Raw genomic sequence first — 14,322 nt, 5'->3', positions numbered from 1 at the left:
TGTTACAGTTGTGCTGGTGATGAACCGGGTGCACACGCTAGGCAAATGCTCCACACATACATGTGTGTATGTATGTTACAGTTGTGCTGGAGATGAACCAGGTGCACATGCTAGGCAAGTGCTCCACCACGCGACACTCACAGCTCTGAAATTGGAAAAAATATTGAAGTACAGAGTTTGTCCCGTACTGTGAAATCAGTTCAAGAATTTTCTCTTGGTTTCTTTGAAAGGTTTCATTCTCCTTCCTATTTAACTTTCAAATTTAGTAGTAATTTTGTTTATAATATAAAAAATTATCTTCAGGGCTGGAGAGATGGCTCAGCGGTTAAGAACATTGCCTGCTCTTCCAAAGGTCCTGAGTTCAATTCCCAGCAAGCACAGGGTGGCTCAAAACCATCTGTAATGAGGTCTGGTGCCCTCTTCTGGCCTGCAGGCATACAAGCAGACAGAATACTGTATACATAATAAATAAATATTTTAAAAAATTATCTTCAAAATCACAAACTTTCCAAACTAAGTTTGTCTGCATAAAGCTTCCTTCCCTATTGATCTGTAGGTTTTCCTACAAAATATTATTATACTGGGATTGGTTTGGTAGCATGAACACTATCCTGAGTCTGACGTTAGCACTGCACACACACACAGGATCAGCTTTATTCAAACATGTGTTAGTAACCGCTGGCTGTGCCCACCACAAACTCCCCGTCTTCTCACAGACCCAAACTCACAGTCCTTAGGTGGGCCTGTGTTGTGGACCAACCACTGATAGCGCTGACATGTTCTACGCCACTGGTCTCTGCCTCGACTCTGGCATATTCATTCAGTGCAGCTTTGTAAGTCTTCCTACCTGCCACTCAGGTGATCCTGTATTGCCAGGTACTGGCAGGGAAGTGAAGACTCCTGAGAGCCAAAGTACAAGACATGACCTCCCCCTGGTGCCCAGCTGGCCCTGGCCTGAGCTGTTGTACTTCTCAATGGTCTTAATGGCCTTTTGGCCAATGCAGAGAAGATTCCAACTTCTTCCTCCTCTAAAAGTAAGATGGAGGTCACCAAAAGCAGATAATCATGTCTTTATTTGCTGAGCTGGTGGTGGTTTGTCCTGTGACCCAGATGTAACGGGAAGGTTTCCAAAACCTCCGTATGGAAGTCATACAGGATGTCTAGGAGATGAAAGGGTCTTGGATGAAATGTTCTGGACAGAAGCTGTTACACATTCCACTGAAAACACAAGGAAGCCCAGATTTCCTGGCGTAATCAGGATGCTTATTTATAGGTACAGTGTTTCACCAGGCTTTCCCTGGATGGTGTGGCTCGGCTGCAGGGGGTGGAGCTCGGGGCCCTGCATATGTGCAAGTTTTTGCCACTTTGCTCTTTTAAGTGAAAATACCCAACATGCGCACGGCAAACACAACACAGCCAAGGTGACAGGTCAAAGAGGGAAGGTCTGGGTGCAGAGATAGCGCCAAGGCTCTGGCACGCAGGGCTATCACACAGGGCCAGCTGCACCCCTTCGGTCCCCACCTCTGGAGAGCTGACCTTCTTGTAGAAAATAAAACTCCCCCATCCCACCGAGAGTACAGGACGCCAGGCTGCCTTGGTGGCCCACAGTGATTGCTGGGGGTTCGTGGGGGTGGGGCGGTCACAGTTTCTGTGTATGGCAGCCCTCTCCTGGTGGCATTCTTGGGCCTGTCTCTAGTCTCATCTCCCCATCCTTGTCTGTGCTAGCTACTTCCCCTGAGTATGCCAGGAGGGCCTGACCTGTGCTGACACTGACTACAGCGGCCTTGGCAATGTCAAGAAAATGCACAGGAAGCAAGGCCACTTCACACTGACCTTTCCCAGAGACATGAATTTGCTCGCATGCTTTTGGAAGAACAACATCCCCATTGCATCAGAGGCCGGGGTGTGGCTCAGTGGTGGAGCTGGTAGAGCTCATACTTAGCGAGCACAAAGATGGACTCGATTTCTAACACCAGAAACTAACGATAAACATACAAAACAACAACAACAACAAACCCGAGACAAAAACAATCAGAGGACCTGGTGGAATGGAGACTCGGTGTCTGGACAAACATTTGTGGAAGTGGCTTGGACAACAAAACAGATAAAATCTGAACTTAACTCGTGAGTTCACAATGAAGACAGGTCAGGGATGAGTGGATAAGGCAAAAGTGTTCGTCAAGCAAGCTCGATGATCTGAGCGTGGATGCCCAGAACTGATACAAAAATTGGACACAGTAGCCCAAGCATCTGTAGTCCAAGATGCTGCTATGGGGACACAGAAGGCAGACACCAGGACATCTCTAGTAGCTCTCAGGCCTGCTAACCTGGCTTACAGAGTGGTTAATACCGGTCTCAAAACAAAATAGAAAGATGAGGACCGACACCCAAAGGTTGTCCTGTGACCTTCATATTCATGGCACATATACGCCCACACCTACAACAAAGCATGCATGTACACATGTGCGTGCGCGCGCGCACACACACACGCACACACACACGCACACACACACACACACACACACAGTGAGCAGCTGAACCCTCAAGGGACGAAGAGCACTCTGACTAAGACCTTTGCTGAGCTACACAAATAATGATCAATGAGAGGCTTGGGCAAATGCTCGTCAGTAGTAACTAGTTAGACAAGGACCCTCTTACGTACCTGCCCAGAGCTCTGAGGTTATGTGAGGAGCCATGGGGGCAGCCATCACCAGCAGGGCACACAGAGCATCCTCAAACTCAGGGCTGTGGAGAACCACTCTCTCAGAGGCTTGCTAGGGAAGAGGAAGGAACATTTAAGACTGGGGTACAAAATAAGCAGGGGCAAGGCAGGCCATGAATGAAGTAGAATCTGGAGGCTCAGCAGGTGGGAGAAACATTCTTTATCACCACTTTGAATCTCATACTCAGTCCTCACGACTGCCCTTCATGAGAGGGTTTGTTCCTCGTCTGACAGTAGAAGAAGCTAAGCCTCAGCAAGGAGGAAAACTGTTCTGGGAACAAGGTCAGAACTTGTAAGCACCCTGCAAGGTTTCCTGTGTGTTGTGGCCCAGGGGAAAACGCAGAGAACTGTTGCCTAAGGTTTTCCTGGGGAATACCAGGGTGTAGGTTCTCTCTATCCACAATTATTGACAAGTTCTTCCTTAGCAGAAAAAACTGGAGTTACATGTAGCAAGCTGGTGACGGGACTGAAAAGGACGGCTCCTTTATCACTGGGAATAACAACTCTGCTCCATCTAGGGTAAAATAATGCAAACAGCAACAATGCCACAATGACATGCGCAGGAAATCAGACAGTAGGGATTAAGGTTAGAACAGAAAGAGGCCTAAGCCTGATCCTGGCTTTGCTACTACTCATTCAGACATGGCGTCTAATCTCCGGGGCCTCTAGGTCCTCTCACAAAAGACGGAGATTAAAAAAAAAGGCAGAAGCAGGAAGATCATCATAAGTCAAAGGCCAGGCCAGCCTGCGCTATGTAGCAAGACCCTGTCTCAGAAAAGTAAACAACTTTGCTCAGACAACCTTTAAAACCTTGGGGCTGGAGAGAGGCTCAGAGATAGAGCACAGGCCGCTCTTCCAGAGGTTCTGAGTTCAACTCCCAGCAACCACACGGCAGCTCATAACCATCTATAATAAGATCTGGCGCCCTCTTCTGGCCTGCAGGGACACATGCAGACAGAACACTGCAGACAATAAATAAATAAATCTTTATCCTTGAAGCCGTAAGTTCCTACCCTAGCACTTCTAGCACTTTCCCTCCCCAGTTACTGAGTGGGGCCCAGGTACTTACCGAGAGGGCACTGCTGAGTCCCATCAGCTGAGAAACTGCAGAATTCAGCGCAAAGTCCTCTGTGAAATGGGTGGTTACCTGTTGGCAAAAAACTGATTTTTATTAACTTTCTTCAGAAATTCTTTTTAGCTTTCCAGAAGAAAACTGAATGATAAAAAGAAGCTAAGTGAATATAACAAAAGATACTTATAAATACAATTATTGCCTTGAATATGCCTAGATTTTATGAGCACGAAGACTTTTAAATTCAAAGTCAATGCTGTTTTACTGTTAAGACTGCCTCTCTTTCCACATCTGAGACCGTGTTGCTTCCCACAACAGAGGCTTAAGGAGACAACGCTGGCTGCTTGAGCAGGGGGCAGTGGACAAGCAGCATAAAGACAACAGTGGATAAAGCAGGCGATGCAGACCACTGTAGAGTGCTCACCTAGCTCTAGCGGGAGTGAGGCCTGGAGCAAGATTCCCCACCACTGCAGAAAGGAAAATGCCACACCTTTGAGATGCCAAGAGTTCCCAGCTGTTGAAACAACTCATCAAAGATCTGACCTATGCTCCAGAGAGAACACGCATGGTATGAGAGCAATAATTTGGCACCAGTCGGATCCCCAGAGTTGGATGGAAATAAAGTTGAAGAAATGCCATTAGACAGGCATGCTAGACCCAGAGCCACTAGGTCAGGTCACAAAAACCAATAGAAACCCTGCTATGCCATTAATGTCATCCGAGCTACAGTCCAGGCGAGAAGTGGCCTCGGATGACTTCACAGGCTTGAATCAGCCCCCTTTTCTTTTTAATTCAGGGAGGAACCCAGGCGTGGGCACGGGCTACCACCAACCTACATCCAACCCTAAATTAACAAGTAAAAAAAAAAAATCAGCCCAAGAAGAATTTGTGTTATCAGATACCCATGAAAAATAACCTCGTATTTAGAGAGATTAACCTAAAACAAGTCCTTTGGACACTGTGTACCCAAGTAAGCTAGCGGACGAACTCCCGATGAGTTCAGGGAGCGTGGATCCTCGTTAGCTGTAGGATTCTAAGCAAGACATCTGACCTGCCTGGGTCTTAAACTCATCTATAAAACGAGAAGGTATTTTATGGCATTCTGTCTCTTTCATCTCTGTACCCCTGTTAACACAATGTGCCATGTCTCATCAGAGATTGGCTTCATCTGCAGGTCAACTCCAGAGACTCAGGAAATAGGTGGCTTCCTAAGGTCACGGTGGAAGAAGGTGACAGGGTGGGAGGGACAGCCATTCTTTAGAAAGCATCTCTTTCCATCAGGCAGTCTCAGTAAAACAGCAAAAACAGTGGCAGCAATTAATCAAGGCATTGGGTCTATCTCACAAGGAAAGAAGACCCACTGGGCCTTCAGGATGTGCAGGCTGCACAGACCACTGGGCCCTCAGGGTGTGTAGGCTGCACAGAACACTGGGCAAAGGCTCCCTCAGAGTGAGCAGTGACACAGTTACCCAAGGTCTGTGGGTTCTGACCTGAGCTATGACTGCGTTTTTGTATTCCCAGAGGCTTCGGGCCTTGGTTTTCTCCTTGTTGTTCAGCAGCTGAGGCTGGGGGACTGACCCAGAGGTCCTGGCCTCAATGAATCGTGTTGTCAGGGACCACAGCCGCTGTTGCCATCTCAGTACTCCAGGGAGAGCGTCCGCTGCATTTTGTGGCAATCAAGAAGACAAAGAAAGAGTAATGGTAAGAAGGAATGAGAAAAGCCCATGGTCCTTCCAGAACCCTCCCTAACCCTAGCCCCTTTTGGTCTCCCTGGTATTCTGAGCAGAGGCAGCAGGGCTGCTCAGCAGTCACCATCTGTACTGGGATGGGCATCAGCACCCTGCCTTCTGGTCAGCAAGCTTACTCTGACAGACAGGCCTTGGGGCCAACAGCGTACACAAGACAGTTGCCAATACTAGGAAAGCTGGGACCTCATGAGGACAGGTAACAGTGGGAGTGGTTGTACAACATGCTAGGGAACAGCCTGTGGCACAGTGTGAGGTCAGATGACAACCCCTCACCTTGCCAGAGGTGTGTGTGTCACCGAGTCTAGCGGTTAGACAGTGGCTGCTCTGAGCCGGGGAAGCAGAACAGCACACTTGGTGGTCCTGGATCAAGTAAGTGGGGGAAGTGGGGGTACAGATTCTTGAACCCCGTGGCCACTGGGTTGGGCATTCTCAAGAGAGGGGACACAGTGGGGACAGCTGTGAGAAGCAGATACGGGGACCTGCCCAGTAGAAAGGGGAAAGCAGAGCCACTGCCTTCACTGCTCTGTGTGTCCCGCCGGTTTCTCTAGGCAGTTTGTCAGGGTGGTATCTGTCACCTCTGTCCAGACCCACTGCCACAAGACGTAGTGAGCAACCAGCCAATCCTGAGATAAAATGGATTCCTTTCACTTCCCACATCTACATCCACGCAGATCTCAAGGGCAAAACGAAAGCTTTGGAAAGAGAAATCTCCCGGGGGGAAGTGAAGCTAGCAGGGAGTGGCTGATGTTACACATGATCCCAGGATCCAAGCATCATGTTGGTGAGAGGGGAAGACTCTGTTCCAGAAAAAACTTTCAGGAAGTGTGGAAAGAAGAGTTGCTTCTGCAGCTCAGCAGGCCTAGGTAAGAGCGGGGGGGGGGGGGGGGTCGGTCTTCAAGGGAACAGTTGTCCAAAGACCACGTTGTAATCAGCACAGAGCCTGTGCTGGGTCCCACTGCCAGCAAGTGTACGGGGAGGAGTGGGAACCCCCTCTCCTCTCCCCACCTAAGGACCCGAGGCCCCTGAACAATGGAGAGCTAGGGTCTTAGAGAGGGACAGAAGGCTGGACAAGATGACATCTAGAATTCGCCACTACTGTTTCCAGGAAGACATTTCCTTCCTCAGTTCTTTTAGAGTCCAGGGCAGACCGCAGAGGAAGCAGCAGCCGAAGGAAGGAGACTCACTCTTTACATCCCACAAGATGTCCTTCTCAGGAGGGGCTGCGAAGAGGATGTAGAGCCGGATTGTGTCAATTCCATACTGAGCCACAATCTCCTCGGGGTCCACCCCATTGTGTTTGGACTTGCTCATCTTCTCCCATGTCACCTCTAACTTCTCTTTTGTTTTTGCACAAACAGGAGCAGGACCTAGAAGCCAAAAGACTACTTAGAACAATGCTAATTCCAAATGGGTCCTGAACAGGGAGCTCAGGAAAGCAGAGCTGCACTCAGCGTGTCAAGGAAGTGGGCAGCGTGGGAAAAGGTCCTGGAAGACTCCATGTTCTGAGTTCAAGGCTCTGTCCAGCAATGGACCATCAAATGAGGCTGGACAAGGAGGGATGCCCAAGCAAACACTATGTTACGCAGGATGGGGCTCGCTAGGAGGGGATAACCTGTCCCGGGAGCAGCCTGCGGAGGCCTGACCAGGATCTATCTTAGCCTCTGCACCCAGCCAGGACCTAACAGATGCTGGTTTCCTAAGAGCTCCTGAACCTGAACTTGGTTCTTACCTGTTCCAGCCAGACTGGGCCCACCTTACCTGTGAAGTCGATATCCTCCTTCTTCAGACACAGTCCAGATGGAAGGCGGAATGTCTGTCCCTTGATAAGGCCTTGGGCTAGCAGTTTATGGAAAGGCTCCCTGAGGAAGGATCACAGGGGAAAAGGGGGGGTATGTGGGGCTGCAAGGACATAAGGTATCCAGAAGTCATCTCTATAGACCACACCTGAAAGTTAGGCTCCTTGGATGCAGTGGTAACACCAAGTCAAAGCAGCAGCCAAGGTTAAGCTCAGATCCACTTCCCAGAGGTGAAGAAGAAAGAACACTGGCCTCAGCTCTGGAAAGCCTGTGAGCCACAAAAGTCACTTAACTTGCTCTGGGTGTCCAGCATACCAACCTAGAACATGGGAGCAAGAGAAACTTTTCTCAAGGTGTCAATGGGAAGATGGAACCAAATAACTGCATGAAAATATGCATCACTGGGTGCCGGCTGCCCATCAGGCCTGGAGCACTGAAGGCTGTCTTTGTGAAGGATGCTTACTATTCCCCCTCAGCACAGCACATGCTTAGATTCTTTTAAAGTTTAAATCTGACAAGTTGGGCAGGAATAGATCATTTCTGTTAAAATTTAAATAGTATCTACTTTTTTGTGGTAGTTTGTGTACAAATGGCCCCACAGGCCAATAGGGAGTGATACAATTGGAGGTGTGGCCATGCTTGAGTGGGCGTGGCTTTTTGGAGGAGGTGTGTCACTGGGATCAGGCTTTGAGGTTTCAGAAGCTCAAGCCAAGCCTGTAGTTCACTTTCACTTGCTGCTGTCTGTCAATCCAGATGCAGGATGCTGTGAATATTCCTTTATACTGAATGAAGATGTGCCACTGTGGCTGGCAGGAAGAGGTTGGGAGGGACTTCCGGGGACAGAGAGCTCTGGGAAAAAAATGAGAGGTTGCCAGCCAGGTGGAGAGAGAGTTAGACATGCAGGAGGAGAGGTAAAAGTCACAAGTCATGTGGTAACACGTAGAAGAATAGATATGGGTTAATTTAAGTTATAAGAACTAGCTAGAAAGAAGCCCAAGCTAAAGCTGAGCTTTCATGATCAATTATAAGTCTCCAGGTCATTGTTTGTGAGCTGGTGGCTCAAGAGAATGTCCAACCACAGTAGACCCATGGAAGCTCCTTCTCCAGCACCAAGTCTGCCTGTACGCCACCATGCTTCACACCATGATGGTAAGGGACTGAACTTCTGGATCTGTAAGCCAGCCCCAATCAGTGTCTTCCTTTATGGTCAAGGTGTCTTTTCACAGTGACAGAATCCCTAAGACACTGTTCTTTCCGGCCCACTTCAGTCTGCAGCAGCACCTATCAATGGTTGGGTGTGTCTTAGTTACTTTTTTGTATTACCATGACAAAACACCATGACCAAGCAATTTATAAACGAAAGCATTTAATTTGGGGCTCATGATTCTAGAGGGCTAGAGTCCATGACATCATAGTGGGAAGCAGTAGCAGACAGGCAGGCATAGTGGGTCCTGCGGAAGAGCAGCCAACACTCATAACTGCTGGATCCATTGTCCAGTTCTGTCCTCACACATGCCTTTCCTGGCAAGGTCTCACTCTATAGCCCTGGCTGGACTTGAACTCTCTATGTTCATTACACTGGTGTTGAACTCACAGAGCTCTGCCTGCCTCTTCCCCCTTGATGCTGAGATTAAAGACATGCACCACCACCCTTACCGCAATGGTTTTATTCTTAAGAACCACTGAATTCTTTTTTTTCCTCCCATTTCATTTTGTTTTGTAAGAATCTGCCCAATTCTATTTTGATGCATTTCAGCAAGTAATTCCAGACACCATCTTATGTGGAGTATCTAATGCTGCTCTGGACTGCAAGATGATATTCATGCACACAAGCCTCCCAACATCCTAGTTCTGGGGTGCAAGTTCACTAACATGGGGGGCAGGGCAGGTGGGGGAACTTCTACTCAGGGAATCCAAAATTAACAATCTAAATGGACCCAACAAGCTACAGCCCTGTTAGCCTTGCAGGTTAATCCCACAGGATCTTTTACTTTATGTTCAAGGTCATCTGATTTGGGTGGGCAGTGATCCAAGTGAGTCCCACAAAGGTCCCGTCTACCAGCTGTGGGCGGGCAGTTACAAAGAGGAGAACATTTTCTAGTAGACTCAGGAGGGCAGATAGGGCAGCCAAGAGATTGAGAGGGATGAGGACCAGAAATAAAAGATTCCTGCATCACAATCTCAAGGTCCAAATGCTAAATACATGCTCTGGCTGAGATGCAGCCCACCTTCCTGCTCTAAACTCTTTTAAATGAGCGAGAGAGAGAGAGAGAGAGAGAGAGAAAGAGAGAGAGAGAGAGAGAGAGAGAGGAATGCACAGGGGTATACAAAGCAATGGCGGGAGATGGGGTCTATTTACAAAGTGAAAAAAAATCCAGTACAATCAACATTAAAATATAAAAAAAATATAAATGCTGAGTATCATGTTTGTGAGGCCCCATTCAAATGACTGCATTAGTTGATGTCACAGGACCAAATGAGCAAGCTACTGTGTCAAGATAGAAGAGATTCCTCTATGTGTGCACAAAAGTCATCAAGCTCAAAAACAGATTTTGTTTAAATTTTTTGAAGATTTATTTTACTTTTGTGTGTGAAGGTTTTGATTACATGTATGCATATGCACCGTGTGCATGCCTAGTGCCCAGGGAGGTTAGAAGAGGGCAATGGATTCCCTGGAACTGAGTCACAGATGGTTGCCAGCCATGATGCGAGTGCTGGGAATCAAATCCAGGTTCTCTGCAACAGCAACCAGTGCTTTTAACCACTAAACCATCTCTTCAATCTATCTGCCACTAAACCATCTTTTCAACCTATCTGTTTGCTTTTTGAGAAAGGGTCTCACTCTGCATCCCAGGCTAGCCTCAAACTCAAGTAGCCCAGTTGGCTTTAAATTCCTTTGCATCCACAGCAACTAGTAAAACCGCATTGAAAGCACCCTTTGTGGTTTTACACAGAGGTCACCCATCCAGTCAATTACATTCAAACTACCACAACCTTTAGCCCCTTCTAATAAGGACCATTCTCTTACTCTCCTCTCTGCTCCCAGGGCACCGAGCCCAGGTGATGGTAGCCTGCTTTAAAACATACATCTTATGGCCACAGAGGTGAGACCCAGAGGGACGGTGGGATGGAAGACAGAGGGACTGGGTAAGCACTGCTGCTCAGCTCCTGAGCAGTCCTCGCCTTCCAGGATGGTGCATCCGGACCCTAAGCTAATTACGAAGCAACACTGGGAGGATTTAAAACAGAAAAAATGCATGACTTGTGGGAATGCAGTTCAGGAATGGAGCTGTGTGAGAATTCTGAGTGCTTGGAGGAAACTCTTCAAAAACACACAATTATTCTTGGAATGTGCTTTTGTGCTTCTCCCATGTGTAGTGGATAGGAGTGAGTTTACTTCAGCTGTTATTAACATACACCTCTGTCTTAGGCAGGGTTTCTATTGCTGTGAAGAGCCACCATGCCCATGGCAGTTCTTATAAAGGAAAACGTTTACAGTTCAGAGGTTCAGTCCATTATCATTACGGCAGGGAGCATGGAGGCATGCGGGCACCATGTGGAGCTGGAGGAAAAGCTGAGGGTCCTATATCTTGCAGGCAACAAGAAGTCAACTGAGACACTGGGAGGTATCATGAGCGTGGGACACCTCAAAGCCCACCTTCACAGTGACGCCCTTCCTCCAACAAGGTCATACCCACTCCAACAAAGCCACGCCTCCCAATGGTGCCTCTCCCTATGAGACTATGGAGTCAATTACATTCAAACTACCACAGCCTCTAAGGAAAAACATATTTTTGCCACGCGTGGCTTGTCCTTGTGATGGTACACTTTATTCAGGTGACTCTTCTTAACTCTCTGAGTTTAAATTGTCTGATGCCCTGAATAAAGTTGACTATTGCATGGGACTTTAGTTTGCCTCAGTTTTAGCCGCCCCCCCCCAACTCTCCCAAGCTCATACTGTCACACAGAGGTAAATAGGTATTATCTTAATTAGCTTCTTATTGCTGTGATAAAACACCACAGTCAAAAGCAACTTGCAAGGGAAGGAAAGAGTTTATTTCACTTTCACATCCACATCACAGACCATCATTGATGGAAGTCAAGGAAACAGCCTGGAGGCAGAAACTGAAGCAGACACTGTGGAGGAAGGCTGATCATTGACTTGCTCAGCCTGTGAGAAAGTTTCTCACACCATCTAGGATGCCCCTGCCCAGGGATGGCACTAAGCACAGGGGGTGGGACCCTTCCACACCAATCATTACTCAAAAAAAAAAAAAAAAAAAGCCCTATATCCTTGTCTATGGACCACTCTTACAGAGGCATTTTCTCAATTAGGATTTCCTCTTCCGGGCTGGTGAGATGGTTCAATGGTCCAAAGAATCCTGATTCAATGACCAGCACACACATGCCAGTTCACAACTGTTCCAGGGGATCCTATACCATCACACAGACAGACATACAGGCAAAACACTGATGCATATTAAATCCTAGAGACAGAGAGAGATTTCTGCTTCCCAGATACATCAAGGTTTGCGTCAAGTTGACAAGAACCAACCAGCACAGTCCTTGCTGAGCAGGGAAAGTCGGATACAGACATGTTTAAGACCAACAGCAGATTAAGTAGTGCCCTACAAGGTAGGAATGCTGCCTGCAGCACCAAGAGGTACCTCAGTGAGCTCCACAAGGATGATCTGTGTATGCACAATCGCATGTTTTTAGCACAAGTCTGTCTCATACTTATTCAGTGTTGCTGTTACTGTCTCGGGTGCCAGCATCCCTTCAACAGGGTGTGAGGTTTCCCACTCCTCTCTCACACTGGGCATTGGTTTTTGTCACACTTAAGAGAAACTCAGGAGCCGGGCATGCTGTCACAAACCTTTAATTCCAGCACTAGGCAGGCAGAGGTAGGCAGATATCTGTGCGTTTGAGGCCATCTTGGTCTACAGAGTGAGTTACAAAATAGCCAGAGCTACACAAAGAAACTTTGTCTCCAACAAACAAACAGGAAAAAAAGAAACTCAGGGGTGTGGAAGTGTGGCTCAGCAGCACAAAATATGCTTACCACACACAAAGCCATGGATTTACACCCAGCACCCCCAAAACATGTCTATGGTGATTAAAATCAGTAGCATCAAGAACCAGGGAAACAGCCTGGGCAGTGGCGGCACACAGCTTTAATCCCAACACTCGAGAAGCAGAGGCAGGTGGATCTCTCTGAGTTCAAGGCCAGCCTGGTATACAGAGCAAGTTCCAGGACAGCCTGGGCTACACATAGAAACCCTGTCTCGAAGGAGAAAAAAAAAAAAAGACTCAGGACTGAGCATATGGCAGCATACCTGCAACCCCAGCTACTCAGAAGGCTGAGGCAGGCCTGAGATTGAGGCCAGTCGAGGCTATACAGCATGGCGTTTTCTGAAAGGAAAATGAAAAAGACTCAAAGGTAGGGAGTTGGGATATTTTTATTTATTATTCTTATTGGTATTTTGTTGTTTCATATAATCAAGTGACACACCACTGCCACCTCCTGGGAATATGTAGAATTGCAACTCACCAGTGAGCCCCCTAACTCTGGCTAAGTACTCCTCTGCCCCATCTTTTAAAACTCCTCTCTCTCCCTCCCTTCCCCCTCCCCTTCCCCCTCTCCCCTCTCTGACTTTCTCCTCTCCGTGTTTAAATCAAATTATCCAATGACAATTAGCATTCACAATGAAAAGCACACCAGTCCTGGGGTGGGTACAAGTTGATGGCATAGCCACGACGGGTCTTCATTTCTATGAAAACTGAAGATCTAGACAGCAGCTGCCTGCTACCCTGATTGGGCCAGGTGGCTGCTTATGCAGAACAAGAAAGAAACCCAAGCTGAGACCGGCCTCACCCAGAATTACCAGAAACTTTCCTGGGTCTCCCTTTTGCAGGCTACATACTGTGAATGACAGCTTTTAAAAGTTATTATGGCTAGGCAGTGCTAATGCATACCTTTAATCCTAGCACTCAGGAGGAAGAGATAGGTGGAAATCTGTGAGTTCAAGGCCAGCCTGGTCTACAAAGAGTTCAGGACAGTCAGGGCTCTTTACTCAGAGAAGCCCTGCCTCAAACAACAACAACAACAACAACAACAACAACAACAACAACAATAATGTAATCACTGCAAAAACCTGGGCTGGGTGTGGTGGTACACACCTATAAATAATCCCAGCACTGAGAGAGGAAGAACAAGAGTTCTTCTGGTGTGGGCCAGGTGGTGAGTTTAAAACAAAAACAAAAACACATACACAAAACTTCCATGAGAGTGCAACAGTAACAGGACACAAGTCACAGCTGGCAAATCTGTTTTCACAGATACAAAATGCAAAGTAGACCAAGTTGCATAATGGGAACCACAAGCATTTTAACTAATTATTTAATGGGGCCCAGTGACATCGATATGTTTTGAGTCCTTCTGATGCAGATCAGGCGTTTTTCACCCAGAGACATCAAGGTCTCTGGGGTAGAAGCAGAAAGCCAGTTTCAGAACACAGTTATACCCAGCACATTTTTCATATGGTAGAGTTCAGCTCCCAGAGCTGGCAGAGCTTCCAGCACCCTCATGCTGATGAAGCGGAATTTCTGTCTGCTTTACAGATAAGCTGAAAGTTACGGATAAATAATCTTTTGTTTGAGCAGGGCTAATCCTCCTGCCTTTACCTTCCCAGTAGTAGTATTCCAGGCATGTGCATGAGTCATAGTTTTATTCCTAAAAGATTTTAAAATAGGGACAGAGAAGGTGGCTCAGTGGGAGAAGACGCTTGCCACCGAGCCTGAGGTGCCTCAGTGGGAGAAGACACTTGTCACCGAGCCTGAGGTGCCTCAGTGGGAGAAGACATTTGTCACCGAGCCTGAGGTGCCTCAGTGGGAGAAGACACTTGTCACCGAGCCTGAGGTGGCTCACTGGGAGAAGACACTTGTCACCGAGCCTGAGGTGGCTCACTGGGAGAAGACACTTGT

The 14,322-nt window shown here is 47.6% G+C and overlaps 1 protein-coding gene across 3 annotated transcripts in view; it reads right to left on the bottom strand.

The window, feature by feature from the left end:
• Nucleotides 1–14,322, bottom strand: part of Lars2 (leucyl-tRNA synthetase 2, mitochondrial) — a 98,317-nt gene that overhangs the window by 4,466 nt on the left and 79,529 nt on the right. For all 3 annotated transcript variants that reach the window (XM_005348160.1, XM_026779348.1, XM_026779347.1), the window contains exons 15-19: nucleotides 7,301–7,401; nucleotides 6,727–6,909; nucleotides 5,285–5,454; nucleotides 3,792–3,869; nucleotides 2,663–2,774 (exon numbers count right to left, since the gene is read on the bottom strand). In XM_005348160.1, the coding sequence (XP_005348217.1) occupies nucleotides 2,663–2,774; nucleotides 3,792–3,869; nucleotides 5,285–5,454; nucleotides 6,727–6,909; nucleotides 7,301–7,401 (644 nt within the window). The remainder of the gene's footprint in view (nucleotides 1–2,662; nucleotides 2,775–3,791; nucleotides 3,870–5,284; nucleotides 5,455–6,726; nucleotides 6,910–7,300; nucleotides 7,402–14,322) is intronic.

This window comes from Microtus ochrogaster, chromosome 5 (assembly GCF_000317375.1).
Source record: "Microtus ochrogaster isolate Prairie Vole_2 chromosome 5, MicOch1.0, whole genome shotgun sequence".
Taxonomy (NCBI): Eukaryota; Metazoa; Chordata; class Mammalia; order Rodentia; family Cricetidae; genus Microtus; species Microtus ochrogaster.
This window is presented reverse-complemented; position numbering and strand designations above follow the sequence as displayed.